The sequence below is a fragment of the Struthio camelus genome, chromosome W (genome assembly GCF_040807025.1).
Source record: "Struthio camelus isolate bStrCam1 chromosome W, bStrCam1.hap1, whole genome shotgun sequence".
Classification (NCBI taxonomy): Eukaryota; Metazoa; Chordata; class Aves; order Struthioniformes; family Struthionidae; genus Struthio; species Struthio camelus.
Window position 1 is genome coordinate 55,234,265 of NC_090981.1, and position 16,626 is coordinate 55,250,890.

General features: G+C 36.7%; 1 protein-coding gene across 5 annotated transcripts in view; it reads right to left on the reverse strand.

The window, feature by feature from the left end:
- Positions 1 to 16,626, reverse strand: part of LOC104147790 (NIPBL cohesin loading factor) — a 154,235-nt gene that overhangs the window by 11,264 nt on the left and 126,345 nt on the right. For all 5 annotated transcript variants that reach the window (XM_068924704.1, XM_068924706.1, XM_009680645.2 and 2 more), the window contains 16 exons: positions 16,452 to 16,552; positions 14,469 to 14,607; positions 14,174 to 14,256; positions 12,967 to 13,099; positions 11,912 to 12,055; positions 10,216 to 10,305; positions 9,748 to 9,962; positions 9,543 to 9,645; positions 8,493 to 8,591; positions 8,217 to 8,363; positions 7,119 to 7,253; positions 4,624 to 4,722; positions 3,881 to 3,934; positions 2,564 to 2,672; positions 1,795 to 1,931; positions 16 to 156 (listed from right to left, as the gene is read on the reverse strand). In XM_068924704.1, the coding sequence (XP_068780805.1) occupies positions 16 to 156; positions 1,795 to 1,931; positions 2,564 to 2,672; positions 3,881 to 3,934; positions 4,624 to 4,722; positions 7,119 to 7,253; positions 8,217 to 8,363; positions 8,493 to 8,591; positions 9,543 to 9,645; positions 9,748 to 9,962; positions 10,216 to 10,305; positions 11,912 to 12,055; positions 12,967 to 13,099; positions 14,174 to 14,256; positions 14,469 to 14,607; positions 16,452 to 16,552 (1,929 nt within the window). The remainder of the gene's footprint in view (positions 1 to 15; positions 157 to 1,794; positions 1,932 to 2,563; positions 2,673 to 3,880; positions 3,935 to 4,623; positions 4,723 to 7,118; positions 7,254 to 8,216; positions 8,364 to 8,492; positions 8,592 to 9,542; positions 9,646 to 9,747; positions 9,963 to 10,215; positions 10,306 to 11,911; positions 12,056 to 12,966; positions 13,100 to 14,173; positions 14,257 to 14,468; positions 14,608 to 16,451; positions 16,553 to 16,626) is intronic.

Genomic DNA, 16,626 nt, shown 5'->3' on the forward strand with positions numbered 1-16,626 from the left:
ACAATTAAACCTTACCGTCATGCCGTATTTGATGATGAGTTTCATGAGATCTTCCTCAATAGTGGCAAGGAAGGTCTCACTTGGGTGCTCCATTAGTGGAACTACGAGTTCTAAGATTTTTGCAACATTGCAGATCACCATGAAATCATTCTGAGTCTGCAAGGACAGTATTTATGGTGGTTAACATTTCTGTCTATTTTACCCGTAAACTAAGTATAATTAATATATGCTGACAACCAAAAATCCCAAGTCTTATGTAAGATATGACAGCAATATTTGGTAACGATTTAAAAAAATATATGTAAATAGTTTACATCTGATATTAAATTACATATTATGAAAGCTAGTTATTGCTTTCTACAGAACTCCCCCCTCACCCCCGCCAAAAAATCATCGAAGCAGAACTTCCTCTCTCATCATGGCTGTGCGTGGACCTGGGAGAGTTAGGTCCTGGTAATTTTTTGGAGTCTCAGGAACTCTTTGGAGTTGTAGGAACTCTTCCTGACACACACATGCTAAAGAACAAATAATAGCTAGCAACAAATCAGCAACAAATGACGTTGTCCTATAGCTGAATGTGGCTTTAATAAAACAGACAATAACGAGCACACATGTAGAAACCATTATTTAAATGATCATTAGTTTGTAGCATCAGGACTGTGCAAGTACTGCAAACGAGGAACCTACAGAAAACATTTTATACATTAAACACAGATCCTCCTAGAAACTGAAGCACACTAAGCATCAGAGGACAACGCACTCAAGCTGACAGTGGTGAATAATTTTACAATTCATCTCAACTTGTATAAACACAGAACTGATGGAACTCACTAAAAGAGATGTTGCAGCAAGTAAATGAACAGATACCCCTTTCTTACACTGTTCGGTCAGAAGAAATAATAAGGACCCATATAAGTCCTTTGTAGATACGTCCTGAGAAATGTTCCAGGGTTGAACACAGGAAATGCTAGGACGTACCTAGTAACTGAGACGATAACAAGTACTCGCACATCTGCCCTTCTACAGGCCGCTGATCTAACATAACAGACGGCTGCCTCCCACTCGTCCACGCTCTTCCTCTAGAGGTGGCTAGGTATTCCTGCCCTGCTCTTCGTGCCAGCCTGGAGATTCATCAGAATCTTCATTGTGCTAATTTCACTAATCAAAATGGCAAAAAGCTCCGCAACGTTTCAGGGGAGGGAGGCCATTTTACCAGAATGTGGGGATCAGCAGTATAGTTCTGCCATTTTTGTGAGCTACACTGGTTTGGGGCAGGGGGGGAGCGGTGTTAGGAAAAACACCATAACTGTTAAGTATGAGCAAGGAAAGAGAGAAATGGAAACGCTAAAGAGGACAGAGCAGGACATTTTCTTTCCGTTTCAGCAGCTATATGTTAGATCATCCTATCTGAGGGAACCATACCTTTAGTCTTATAAATCACATGCTAAATCTCAACTACATTTAAGACAAAGCAATTGTAATATAACACAATTTTAAGAAGTAAATTCATAACAAGTGAAAAACTGGTTTTTAGTCCTGAGGGGAAGAAGACAGGGGAGGTTTCATCTAGCTACAGAACGTGGAGGTAGAAGGTGAGGATCATCATCTTGGAAGCTACAAAGATCATTAAAAGGATCTAGTATCTTCAGAAGATAGGACGTTCTTGAAGGAGAAACACAGTGCCTGTTTCTCTTCTCCTGCCTTCAATTTCATTAAGCATGTAAAACAGCCGTTACTTTCTATACTTAATTATCTGGAGATAAAATGACTGATTTTCTAATTTTATCTACTTACACTACATTTAGTGGTCAGGTATGGCTGCATGGTCATGGCATGTTTCACCATTAGCTGGGGCCTGATTTTGCTGAATAAGAACAAAGTGGTTATGCAAGCAACCAAGCGACCAGAATTCACACCTTTGTTGTCAGAATCTGCAAAAATTAGAACAGACATGGAGAATATTAAATGTAAGCATTGTTTTGATCAATTAAAGAAAATATGGCATAAGCATATATGAAAATCTCTTTCATAACATCTCTTCGAAGAGCAATATAGAATATTTTCATTAGGTAAGAGCATTAGGGATGAACACATGCAAACGTTAGCACATCATTTTTTCCACAAAGTATGTGAAACACGAAGCAAAGGGGCTTCAAAGACATCACTGATTTTTATACTCTTTACTTCATGCAGAACCATTGGTGCAGCCAATGAATCCCATTACAACTGCAGAATACATTAAGGCAAATAAAACTTTCCAAATGAGAGGAAACTTACATTGTTTTTACTGATCTGAAAGTCTGAACAAGTTATTTAAAAGTAGTTCAGTTAAGGTGGTTATCTAGAGAAAATTAGGGGAGCTTTATTACAGTAGTGCTCAAAAGTTTATTCAGCTATAACCAACTTAAATGCAAGAATCCTGAAAGAGTCCTCAACTCTCTGCTCCCAGTTCTGTAATAGTAACTCTGCCATAATAACTTTTTGTGATAGTAATTCTAACAACCACTGTTAGTTTCATATAAAAATTAAAGTAGTTTAGCTACTGTACTATAAATAATATTACCTGATAAAGATTCCTCATATTTAAGGATGTGCTCAACCAAATTGTCAACAAGTTGAGTACAGGCTTTCTTCACAGGTTTATATGAGGCATCCTCTTCCGACTTCAAAAGCTAGAGCAAACAAACCAGAAAATGATTAAAGGTTAAGGATGCAATCATTTACATTGAATGCAAGCTGGTTTTATAGTGATTACTATAGATATACATGGGTTCTGTGCTATAAAATAATTTATATCACTTCTCCATTAAAGGTACCTGGTAAAGAAAAATTTAAGGGAAGTAACAAACCAAAATGCAAAAGAAGTCAAGAAAAATGAACTGCGAGAAAGAGATGAAAGAGAACAATTCTGCCTATTTTTGCATTGGGATGAAAGCTAACTGGTATCTCTGTTTAATGAAATAATAAAATAAATAATAACCTAGTCATACTTGCCAATAGTAACTAATAGGAGGCTTTTAAAACCACTTGGGGGGAAAAAAAGAGCAAAATCAAAAGAATATTGTTTTTGACATTAAGCAAGAAAATTCAGTTCAGATGAAATGCAGTTTTATGAATACCGTGATCAGTGAGGCCTTCTTTCTTACGGCTTCAGGTACAGAAATTACATCCCTGAAGATCCTATAGGTATCTCACAAGGACTGAGCCCCTGCTACAGCTTTTTCTTCAGTGGAGGCATTAAGAGGTATTCTAGTTTACTTAGCTACCTATTTTTAATGGCGCTCCAGGCCAAACTAAAATTTTTTAATATCTCCAATTCCCCCATGCATACTTCTGTTAATTTTGCTTGAAAATTAACCAGTGCATACAAGATGTGGAGGAGAATGATAGCACAGGCTAGCATATGCATACAAAGCAACCTCACTCTTCAGAAAAAAACAGGGTAAACTGTAAGGTAGGAATAAACAATACTCTATGAAGATTCACTGCTTCTATAAACTGTATGACAAATACACTGGACAGGAAAATACACTTATATACTTTTAAAAATAATCTACATGAACTGATGCCTCATTTCAGAATTCACATGAAGTCCACAGCCAACCTACGTATGTCCTTCATCATTGAAAAGACAGTGAAAGAAAAAACAAAGCATGACATGTTTTTAGAGCGGATCACATGGAAAGATGGGAGAGTAGCGTCAGAAAAAAGTGAACCAACAAAATCCAAAAAAGCTCAGATATTTCAAGAGCATGACTTGAATGTCTGTTATTTGTCTATTTGATCACTCCTGTAGTCCTCCTCCAGTGTGTTTTAGTACCAATAAAAATGTTAATACACTCACAGTGATTGTGACATATCTTCAAAACTCATTACTTACATTTTGAAGAAGCTGTTCAAACCAGTCATACCCTGTATCTCTACAAGCTGCAACCTAAAAGGAATATTTAAACTAATTAGAAGAGGAATCTGAAGAAAAATTATTTCAATAGAGACTTCATCTTAAAAGTAGCGTAAACATGCATATTTTCCTATGCATGCAGTACAATGGTTTTACACTATTAGACATCAGAAACCATGTCTTCTGTACCCGGAAAATACTTCTCACCTTTTAAGTTGTGGAGCATAGATACTGTACTCCACACAGCACAAGGTCTACAGATTTCAGTGTTCTCATCCTGAGTGAGAACATGACCCTGTATTCGTTAAAATAGCTATTAACTTTCAAAACAATTTTGTCAATTCTTTGAGGAAATTTATCATTAAAAAGATAACTTCTTAGTTAGCTTCAATTACTACTATAGGCTGCTACTAGCACTTCCAGGAAAATGTTATACATAACAGGAACTGTTTTAACTGAACAGGTATTTTACACAACTTAAACATAACCTGGTCCCAGTTATCACTGCCAACAGATAACTGAGCATTTAAAGTTTCCTACAGCCCTGTTCCATGAGATGAAAGATACTAATATATACTCAGAGACAGCAGACAGATAAAGAAAACTGTCTAATAATTAAATTACTTGCTTATTCTTTTTTTTTCCAAGAGATTATGGATAAATATTTCAAAGATATTAGAAACAATTTTGCATGCAACTTGACTCAAATTTGTAGAACGTACCACATCAGTGATGTTTAGTATTTTCCTGGTCATTGCTTCTTTGTCATTGTGTGGAGTTGGAGTAAACCAGAGCTTCTGGAATGTCTCATTTACTAATTTCTGAAGGGGAAAAAATATTACTATAAATAAATAAACTTATCTTGGCATGTAGGCATTATTTCTAATACATCCATACAATAGATTTGTTGATGATGTGGGCCATTTCGTAAGGAATTATTCAACTTAAGTGAGTCTGTTATAGATAATATTCTATCTGAGACAGATCCAGGTGTATTATTACAGAAGTTATACTGGCCTCTAAGCAAGCCTCAGTAAAGTACAAAATGATCACCGGGAGCTGACGCTACAGAAAACGGTGTTACCACTTTCCTCCTTTAATTTGCATTCCTCGGGAAAACATTTAGTATCCTGAGAAAACAACAACTGAAAACACAATTACCACTTCTACAGCAGAAGTGGCAGCAGTGGTAGATTGTACTTCAGAGTTTTCAGAACAGCGGTAACACGGTGGGGAAGAGAGAGAAGAACTCAAGTCTCCCCAGGCAAACATAGGAAGTTGGATCCCTTCCCACACTTTTGGCTGGAGGAAAAGGTGGAATAGAATGGAAGCAAACTAAATTATTCCTGCATTACTTATAAAGCACATGGCTAGTCGGAGGTGTCTCTACCCCTGTAGACATTAAAAAAACACATTGTAAACAGTGGCTCATTTTTGGGGGTTGTTGGAAAGGCAAGTGAACGGAGGAGATGGAACAAGGTCTTCCTCGCTTCCTAGCAGCACTTTAGATCCAGCTGTTAAACTACTTTTGAATAACGGTTTTCTCTGAAAGTTTCTTTGCATTAACGTGTCTCAAGTGGTAAAAATATATGCTGCTGTTATAAAGTGGTAGAGTTCAAATCCCACTGAGGGTGTACGATAAAAAAATTATTACGGGTGTAGCCTTAATTACCTTGCAATTTTAAAATTATTTTGCCAAGTCAAACAAAAACATTAGCAAGTATCAGGTCTATGATTTATCACATAATCTCAGTTTTCTGCCCTTGTGCATATACATTGTAATAGAGATTAGAATATGACCACATTGGTAACATTCTAGGGGGATTATTGATTCAGTACACACTCAAAATCAATGCAAAATCAATACAAAACAAGCACTTCATAATGTTTTATATACAAAACTAGGCATATAAAATATATCATAATACATATCTTGCATACCCTAACTTCAAGTGCTTAATCAGAGAATGGCTGACATTGGAAGGGACCTCTGGAGATCATCTAGTCCAACCCCACTGCTCGAGTAGGGTCACCTAGGGCACATTGCACAGGATCGTGTCCAAACAGCTTCTGAGTATCTCCAGGGAGGGAGACTCCACAACCTCTCCGGGCAACCTGTTCCAGTGCTCTGGCACCCTTACAGGAAAGTCGTTCTTCCTCGTGTTCAGACAGAAGGAACTTCCTGTGTTGCAGTTTATGCCCGTTGCCTCTCGTCCTATTGCTGGGCACCACAGAGAAGAGCCTGGCCCCATCCTCTTGACACCCTCCCTTCAGATACTTGTGCACATTGATTAGATCCCCCCCTCAGTCTCCTCTTCTCCAGGCTGAGGAAAAGAGAAACTCTCGCAGCTCTCTGAGCCTTTCCTCATGAGAGAGATGCTCTAGTCCCTTAATCACCTTAGTAGCCCTTCGCTGGACTCACACCAGTATCTCCATGTCCCTCACACTGTGGAGCCCAGAAATGGGCACAGTACTCCAGCTAGGGCCTCACCAGGGCTGAGTAGACAGTCAATCTGCTGGCAACGCTCTTTCTAATGCACCCCATGATCCCAATGGCCTTCTTGGCCTCAAGGGCACGTTGCTCGCTCATGGTCAACTTAGCGTCCACCAGGACTCCCAGATCCTTCTCTGTTGAGCTGAGAACCACTCCCCGCAGCCTGTACTGGTGCATGGGGCTATTCCTCCCTAGGTGCAGGGCTTTACATTTCCCGTTATTGAACTTCATGAGGTTCCCCTCTGCCCATCTCTCAAACCTTTTAAGGTCCCTCTAAATGGCAGCACAGCCCTCTGGTGTATCAGCAACTCCTCCCAGTTTTGTATCATCAGCAAACTTGCTGAGTGAGGGTGCTCTCTGTTCTTTCATCCAGGACATTGATGAATCAGCTAAACAGGACTGGACCTAGTATTGACCCCCGGGGAACATCACCAGTTAGTTACAGGCATTCGAATAGACTTTGCGCCACTGGTCATAACCCTCTGAGTGTACCATTCAGCCAGTTAATTTTGGCCTAAAGCTTATTTCATTTGCAGAGGGCACTTTTATGTGCTCATTTTACTTGTTAGAAAAGAGAAGGAACAGAGACAATATTTGCAAGAGGAAAAAACAAAAATTTAGGAAGTAAATTTAGGAAGCTAAAATATTTGCTCTCTCAAAAATTAGAAGTAGAAATACTGAAACAACAATAATGAAAAACTTGAAGGATATGTTTTATTCTACCTTAATGCCTTCTTCATCGTTGACTCTCCGAATCATTTTCACACACATCTCTGTAATCTTAGGAAATGTTGGTTGTTCAATGCAGATATCCCTAAGTATCTTTATGACTCTCTTTCTGACACTGATACCAGTATCCTGTGAGGAGAAAAGCATTACGCTCTTGAAAACAAAGCAGACATACAAATTCATTTATGTTTTACATGAACTAATAACTGAAGATCACCCAATCTGACTTGCAAAATGATAAATATTCTAGAGTGCATTTAAATGAAAGCTCTACATAACTGGTACCATTTTATTTGCAAGGATTCTGCACTCCTGGCCAGAGTCCCATGAATGTTGTTAATATTTCCTCCATTTATACCTTCTCCTTTAAGAGCTCATGATGGTATAAATGTATAATTCCACTCCTTAATTCAAGAGGTTCAGAGCTAGAGGCGATGAGGCTTTAACTACTTTAAAGCCCTCCACAAAGATGCTTTATCATATAAATATAAGCAAATAATAATATTTGACTAAAAAATCTGAGACAGAGGCTAAAAACTAGTGTGATCTTACAATCGAATTCACATTGTATGCTATCTGAACATCCAGACGTGAAACGTATACAAAACCTCTAATAAGAAACCTTTTAAAGTGCCAAACCACAGAGTAGAAAACCAAAATATTTTCTCTCTTTTTCTTTTGGATTACAAATAGCAACTTCAGATAACTGTGCTGGAGATTCCTCCTCACTGCCCATACAACTAAACTGCCTTCACTGACCAATATCTCAAAAACTTCAGAGACTTGGTAAAATTCCTCATTTCACCTAACTTGTGCAATAACAGAATCAGAAAGAATAAAATCATCAGTATCCTCATTTTGCCTTCGTACAATTTTCTATGTATGTTTACCTTTTGATGTAACAGAGCCTCACCGGAAAACAAGTAATTCATTTTATAAGGTTGCTCTTATAAGCATTGTACTTCAGTTAATACAGTAAAAACAATTTACTCTTGGGGTCAGAACATCGTTCTGTATTATTAAAAATATAAACCCTGCTGAAAACAAGTTTTCCAATGCCATGTACATCATAGATATCACGAGACGCCGTACCAATATTCTTTCTATCAGCATGTCATAATACTGCTCAGCAAGCTGAGGACGACAGAGCACAAATCGGCCAAGCAGCTCCACAGCTGCTTCTCGTACACTAGTGGAGTTATCCATTAACCGTCCATGAACACCTCGCTGCATATCCAGCTAAAAAGAGTGAATAAAACACAAATCCAAAATAAGAAATACAGATTTCTTTTAAGCATTACAGAAAAATACATGTGCATGAGGGATATTTCCTTTTTTTTTTTTTTTTTTTTTTTTTTTTTTTTTTACCCTGGCTAGAATACTGGGGTCTACAGCAACAACCTCAGACAAACACTTCATGGCTTTTGTTCGAACAGCAATTGCATTTTCACCAAGTACACGCAGAATCTAATAAGAGAACAAAAACAACATTTCAAGTGCTTTGGGAAGGTAGCAAACAGTGTTTAATGCAGGCAAAAATGCAGTGGAATAACATGCAAAACATTAAACTAAAAAAAAACTGTCTGTCTAAAAACTGAGTATATCTTCTCAGAGAGTAAAAAAGGTGCATGCAAGTGATGATCCATGGCACTGACAACTGAGCATGGATATTTGCTACAATTTGCTGTATCTCTAAGGTTAGTCCAAACAGGACCTATATGGGGTCCGTACCTTCATGTTAAGGCCCTTAATTTTAAACTCAGCTTTTGCCATTCATCTGTGGCTTTCACCATACTTCTTTTAACAGAAGAGCTGGATTTGTGCGCTACAACTTTAACAGTGGCTCTCTACGCAGATCAGTACAAGTAACGCAATTTAAACCATTTCCGGAGCTCAAACACGTCACCGTGCCAACATGTTAGTGCTCTTCTCCCAGAAAAGGGGAAGAAAGCACTTTGGTCAGACAACAGCTTCTAAAGTGACAGCATCATGCACTGCAAACAAATCACCGCGTTGGTTTATATTTTCAAAATTTAGAACATGAATAAGCATACACATGAGGTATTAAGATACATTTCATGAGTTAATACTACCAAATGAGCATGCATCTTACAAAAACGGTGGAAAGATTTCAACATTTGTAAATTATTCTTTTACTATGTATATCTAATATAATGATTTTGTCATACACATATATGCACAAATGAAATAACGTATATATAATATGGCAGGTGTGAAACTCATGCAAGAAAAATAAGTGCTTATGTCATCAATACAGAATATGAAAACATGTGGTGTTATTATGGCCTGTTAAATACCTGTGCTCAACAATGAACAGATATTTCACACTACCCCATAAGTGTTTGGAATCAGAAACCAACTGTGTTTCACTGTACTAAGACTTCTGGCACAGTTTACCTGTGTCAAATAAATATCGAAGCTCTGGGCAAACGGCCTCATAGAGGCCAAGTAGCGAACAATCAAGCATGCATCTTCATAGTCCACAGTATCAGAATTCATCCTGTAACAAATTCATTGTGTTAATTAGGATATGTTTATCAAAAAATAATTAAAAACATCAAATGCATACTTAATAAAGAAATCAGGCACTACTGAAACGTACTTTAATGTACTGAACTGAGATGGAGCAGTTTTAATGATGCTGCGAAGAAATTTTTTGCGACTTTCTGCTCTGTGCATGATTTGTCCTGTAGTCTCAACATCTTTTGCATGGTGAGTTCCTTCAGACGAATCCTCATCCTTCTGAGACTTAATGGCTTTCTCTGTCTCCATGGTTGTATCACGGAACCACTGAGCTATATAGAACTTCCTAGAAAACTGGAGAAATACAGCAGGATGCATAGAAAAAAAAAAACAAAACAGATAAAGAGGAAGGAGATTAACAGATTTATAATGAGAGTAAGTTAATCTAATGCATCAATCCTATTTTGGAAAATGCAATCAATAGCTAGTGTTAAGGTGACAAAGCTACTGAAGCATAAATAGGCATGACCCAAAATCATTTTATTTAGTAGCCACCTTATAGACATTATTTTTATGACTGATTTGATGTCAGAAAACTGAAATTTACCACTAATGAAGCATCGGTTTCTGTGTTCTCATCCAGATAATCTAGTAAAGCCTTTTGAAGCTGTTGGATTTCATCTTCTCCTCCTGAAACCTGTCAGAGGTAGCAAGATAGTTACAAAATACAATATTACGCAGGGTTAAATCTGAAAATCTGCATACCCATGTATAAAATACATTGAAAGATACATCTGAACATGTCTACCAAAGGATCATCTTCTTTTCTTGCCATTTGAACAAAAAAGTGAAACTCAGCAGTCGCATATACATTTCTGAGTAGTTATGTGTTATTTTATAAATTGTTCATAAACAACACATCGTCTACCATTACTGGTGCTACTGTATATAATATATCATCCATAACGTATGGATGGTACTGCCTACCATCACTGATGCCAAGCTTCCCCAAGTTAACTGAAAAAATGCTTTTAGCACTCAATTGCCCAAAGCAATTTTATTTTCTGCAGATGCCAATGCCCGGTTACTGCCTGATTATGTAAACAAACAGAACAAATTAGAAGATTCAGATCATCACCTGGATATCTTTCAATACCATTATAACTTCTAGAGATATGGAAACAAAAGGATCCTTCAAAGATATCTCCCTACACAAGCTAACGTAGAATTGTCAGAATCACTACTGATGGGAAAGTAGTATAGCCTTTTAGCCCACAGAAGTATAAATTATATTAAACTAGGGATGTAAAGACCATATTTGACAACGTATATAGTACAGTATTTTAACTGAAAAATAATTTATTATCAGCCTCATAAAGGAATAAATGAATTTTAGTTCTTCATTTGATGAATACCTGTAAATCATGGAAGTTTTTCCTCCAGCATAAATCTGTAACAGTCATTATAAAATATAGTTGTAATACATCTGGAGTCTTTCTGAGGTTACTAAAAGGGAAACTCAGATAAAAGCAGCTGGATATGACCACTCCAGATTTAACCACACTCAGAACAGCTTGTAGTACAGAAAGAAATGTTTAGGCCCTTAAGAAATGCATAAGTCCACGTTTTTAAAAGGACATGTAAGACCTGGTTATTTTCTCAACACACTAGGTACTGTAAAGAGCCCAAATCACATATTGCGTTGATGACTGTTGCTACTCCTACAGATATGGAGATATTGTGATAACAGCTTCAGCAGAAACACAAACCTGCATTCTCTGAAGAGTTATATGCAAGTCCTGTAAATAAATGATGACTAATGCCAGTTACAGCACAGAAAGAATAACCTTACAGGCATAACAGTTAATTCTCTAAAGTCTGCATATGACTGCCAATAAGCTCAATTACCTTTTTTCTATACTTATTTCCTTTTTACTGTGCAATGGCAAATACATATATATACAGATATATTTTTAAGGCCTCTTTAGACAGCCTCCAACTGTTGCTCCATTATTTCCTCTATATTGTCACAACAAAACTCGTTTTACCACTCTAATTAACCACTTAATATGATTATTAGGGGGCTGATGTGAGAAAGACAACGATGAGCTAACAAATGTGTTATTTATAAACTGACCCAGAAATCTTTGAAGAGCAACAGAAAGACATTCTCCAAATGCTTTTTTTTTTTTTCTTTTAAACACATCTTTAAGATTGCAGTAACACTTCAATTTTTTTTTTTTTAACAGATAGATCTCAGTCTTGCTGTTCAAGCACTAACCGGCACAGGCTCTCTCACACACCTGTTTGAGGATTCTGGCTATAGACCCTTGATCCATTTTGCTAGTGACTGCATCTTTCCTCAGTCTTGCAGCTACAGTTCCAAGATAGTCAAGTGATGCAACTCTTAAAGCCATTTCTGTAGATTTGTTACTGAACTGGTGAACCTAAGGAAAGCAGAATAAAATGCTTTTAAAAAATTACTTATTTATGCACCTGAGATTCTTCTCACAAGACACTGCAAGACTTCACTAAAAATTCTACCTAACTTCATGCTGCACAAAACTGTCACTTATTATTATTACACCACAGATATGTGCCTTACTTTACCTGTTTTTTTCATCTGTTGCATCTCTCTCTAAATACATCCTTTCGAGTTTTTTAAAATACATATTTTCATAAAATAAAGTGGACATCTAGTATAGCAGACAAACTTGGCAATAGCACAGCTCTTAAGCACCATAATGCGTTTTCCACATTATTCACACAACCATAATGAATGCTACATTAACTAGGAACAGAACCATAAAACATCTGTTTTCCAAGAAACTATTTAAATTACTGTACTAACTACATGTTAATACCAAAGAAGAACACATGAAAAACACATGCCAACAAAAATGTTTACGTTCCGTTAAATGCTACATTCCTTAAGCAAATGTATTACTATCAGTAGAAGACCAAAATATGTACTTAACTGTTTTCAGGTTCTGTGCTAAATGAATAGTCCAGAGAAGATATTTAACATGAATAATTTCAGCTATTAGGTTGCTTATACCCCAGAACAGTATATGCACTTATCAGATGGCATTTTTTAGTGGAGAAGAGGGGGGAATCACAGAATAGACGTGGCCTTCCATGAGAAATAGTCACCTTTCCCAAGTCATATTATCAATATCCAACCTAAATTTTATTATCTATGTGTTATGTAACAGTGATATACATAAGAACATCCTTAAACGCTGCACGCGCGTCAGCCACCAGAAAGCAGTCTTGTAATAATTTGAGTTGAAATAAACAAGTCTTAATTGTAATGAGAATTAAACTACTCTAATAGTTAAAAACAAGAATCTCTTACCAATAGCCTTCCTAATAAGCTAAGTAGCAACTCTGCAGCTGGCCATTCCGGTTTATTAACTGTGGAAAGAAGATCTTGAATAAAGTTCTCAAACAGCGGCCTATAATCTTCTTCCCCTTGTTTACTACCACACCTGTTTAAAAAGAACATACATTTTGTAAGCATTTCAAAGAGCCATTTAAGCTTTTCCTCTGATATAAACAAAAGATGCCCTATGTTTAACCAGACAATGAGTTTTATGGAATTATTAAAAAAAAAAAAAAAAAACTTTTGAAATATTGCAATACTTGCAAAAAGAACATTTTATTCAATGAAGGACGTTAAGTTGCTAAATGTTTAGCACTCCAAGTTGCACTGCAAGAGATGCTGCTAATCCAGGATAGTGGACTTTTGTTCCTGAGATATTATTTATTGGTTTTAGTTTAAGTCTGAACGAAGAGGATGGACAAGCTAGGTTAAATTCTAAAGCTCAGTCTGGAAGAGCATATTTAGGAGATATCGTGTCTACACTCCTGAAGCCTGGTATGACTTATCTCAGTGCCATAAAACATACTGGTATCTATATTACACAAAGGTTAAAATCAGAATGTGAAATCAGAGAATAACACAGTGTCCTGCTAGTGTTTCACTGACATGTGGCAACCCTAACTTCTTTAATGATACCCAAAGTATGCAGAAGAGTTCAGGGGCTAATAAACAGCATTTTGGCTTAGCAGTGATAAAAGCCTTGGGACATGGCAGAAATTCCTGTACAAATGCTTAGTTAGGTTATTCAGCAAAACCATAAAAAGATTTTTTTTTTCTGTTCACGTATTGATATCCCCGACTTCAGCTAAATGAAAATGATTTTAGGCTTTTTCTTTCTTAGCCATTCTGATAAATGAATATAGTAGTACATTTCACTTCTTAAATATTTAATCAGACTTCTCTTTTATCCTTCACATGAGACACCTGGTAAAAGGATCCTACATAAACTATCAGACAGATTCTTAAATGCATAAAGAACTCCGCAGAACAACTCTTCCATAGAAAGTTTTGTCCAGACAGGTAGCTAGCTCTCTTATGGCTCTATAAAGTGTATAGTTACAAATACCTGTACTAGTAGGTATTTATCATTGTGAAGTGATTAGTTTTGTCTGAAGCTGTGACAGACTTTCTTTGGAGTTTGTTTTGTCAATACAGTAAAGAATATCATAACAACACTTACTTCTTAAGGAAAATAGAAAGGAAGTTTTGTGCTGTTCTCATGGCTGTTTCATATGAGTTAGTAATAAGCACATCTTGATCCACCTAAAAATAACAAGATTGATTTGTCTAAAATTTTAGCATACATAGAAACATCATTTCCATATCAGCATTTTCCATGCATCAGAAAATTATGACAGACACCTGAATACATCAGTTGATTACCAGAGCACCGTCATAAAACATTATACCCACAAACACACAAAGTCGTTCCTGCACAAAACAATTTTACGGCTACTTAAGAATAGATTTCTTACTTTTTTGTTTGATTCCTCCTCTGAATTAGAATCTTTTTCTGCTGATGGCAAGTGCACAACACATTGAATAAGCTGCAGAACTAGTGCAGTTACCATCTGAATATACATAGGCTCTCCATCAGTGTCACTGCTGTTTAACCTGTTAACATGAATAGGATAATATTAATGCTAAAAAAAATTTTTAAAACATTTTTGGTCCCAAATAATATCTTTCTAAAATTATTACCACAGCTAGAAATCTTTGTGTTCTAGACATTTAATCATTTGCTTCTTCCTTGTGCAGTGAAAGATGTGGTCTGACAAAAACAGTATTACTCTCAGGCAGGAGAGATGAACTGAAACAGCCCACCAATGGCTATCTGCATCTCTGCTAAACTCAGCAGCTCAAAGTCTACCGAAATGGTCAATTTAATACATTAAACACCTACATGCTAAGGCAGTTACTAGTAGGCTTATTATGTATAACGCCATACCAACTTCCTACACAGCAGATAAAAAATACACTGAACTGATCCCATAATAACTTATGTATTATTTAACATGAGTAGAACGTGCAGGACTTCTAAGCAAGAGGAAATAATGACCATGACTGACTTCTACAAGAGCTACACCTAAGATAATCTTTCATGTGCAGAAGACTATAAACTTCAGCATGCAAGAGTGTCTTTAAATAGGTGGGACCAGTATGAATACACTGCACCTTACATTTCTCCCCTTCCAAGTGATGTAATGTGACAGATGGTACTGTGTTTATCTATCTGTTCAAACCCTGACACCACCTAATGCAATTAAAATTATGAAAAGTTAATAATCTCTGGTGAGAATGATGTCAAATTATCAAAACAGTGACCGGACACGGAACAGATACCAACAATTCTTTATCTTTATGAAGTTATTTTTCACTACTCCTGGATAGGAAATCTTTTCATATCAAATTTTCTGTAAGCTAGACCCTTCATTATGGCAGCCACAGATACGGAATATCCTTCAACAGACAGCAGACAGGATTCTACAAATAAATAGTAGAGCCATTGTGGTCTTGAACTACTGACTTCCTTCTGGTATACGTCTTGATTCAAGGAGGGTACCTACCAATTACGCTCCTATGACTATCACCTTCCTATTTGTTAGATGCCTCTGCTGTGCCCCTAACCAAAACAATAGGAGATAACGAGGCAGAAGCACTCACATTAACAACAGGGCAGCTGAATTCAGCTCAAGGTCTCAGTGCATGTGCATTTTTTCTCCTGGATACTTCCTGTTCATCCGTCCTGGATGGGACGGACTTTTTCACTGACAATTTGTCTGTCTCCAGGGGAAAAATATATACCAGCAAGGAACTACACCAACCTCAACAACAACAACGGTTTGGGAATAATTTCAAGTCTTTAACCTCAGTTCTAACTGAAATCCAGTCTGGGTCAGATTCTTTCTCAAATTGATTCTGAGCCTATACTATTATTCAGAATATGCACTGAAATTCAGCTGTAGCACTTAAAACAGTTAAAGTTAACTGAACAGTTTCTAAATGAAACTAATCCAAAGGAGAACTAGCTTGCTTCTCTGGCAAGAGTGCTCTGAGAACGCCCTCAAAGAAATTCTGCCAGAATTGTCATGTAAGGGTTTAGCAATGAAGAAATGATTTACCACTATTTATTTAATCAGATTCAAAGAATTTTCTAATAAAAAAAATCTCAGAATGCACACTAATGCTACGCTCATTAACATCCTTAGTGAGAAAATAACATATATCTCAGTTTTTGGAACTAAGCATGACTATGATGGTATAACAGGGATTATTACAAGACAGACTGAAACGCATTTGTCAGACAATTCTGCTCTCGTTGTGGAGGTTTTGAAACATCAACCTCTAAAAAACTGCTGTGAAGCTGCAAATCTCATAAGAATTTAATACTGAAGCTAAATTCCTGTATGTACAAAACTGTAAACGCTATCAAATTAGCAATCTACATCAGTAGTCACCTGAAGTTTCTCAAACTCCTCTTGCTAGTTGGTAGTCTCGCCAAGGAAGTGAAAATTTCTTCCAGTATTAACTGCCTGTGTTTTTCATACCTGGAGAACACCTATTTAGCAGTCACAGGATTGTTAAAAAAATATTTATTGTTAAATATAATAGAATATAATTGTTAAATTTATT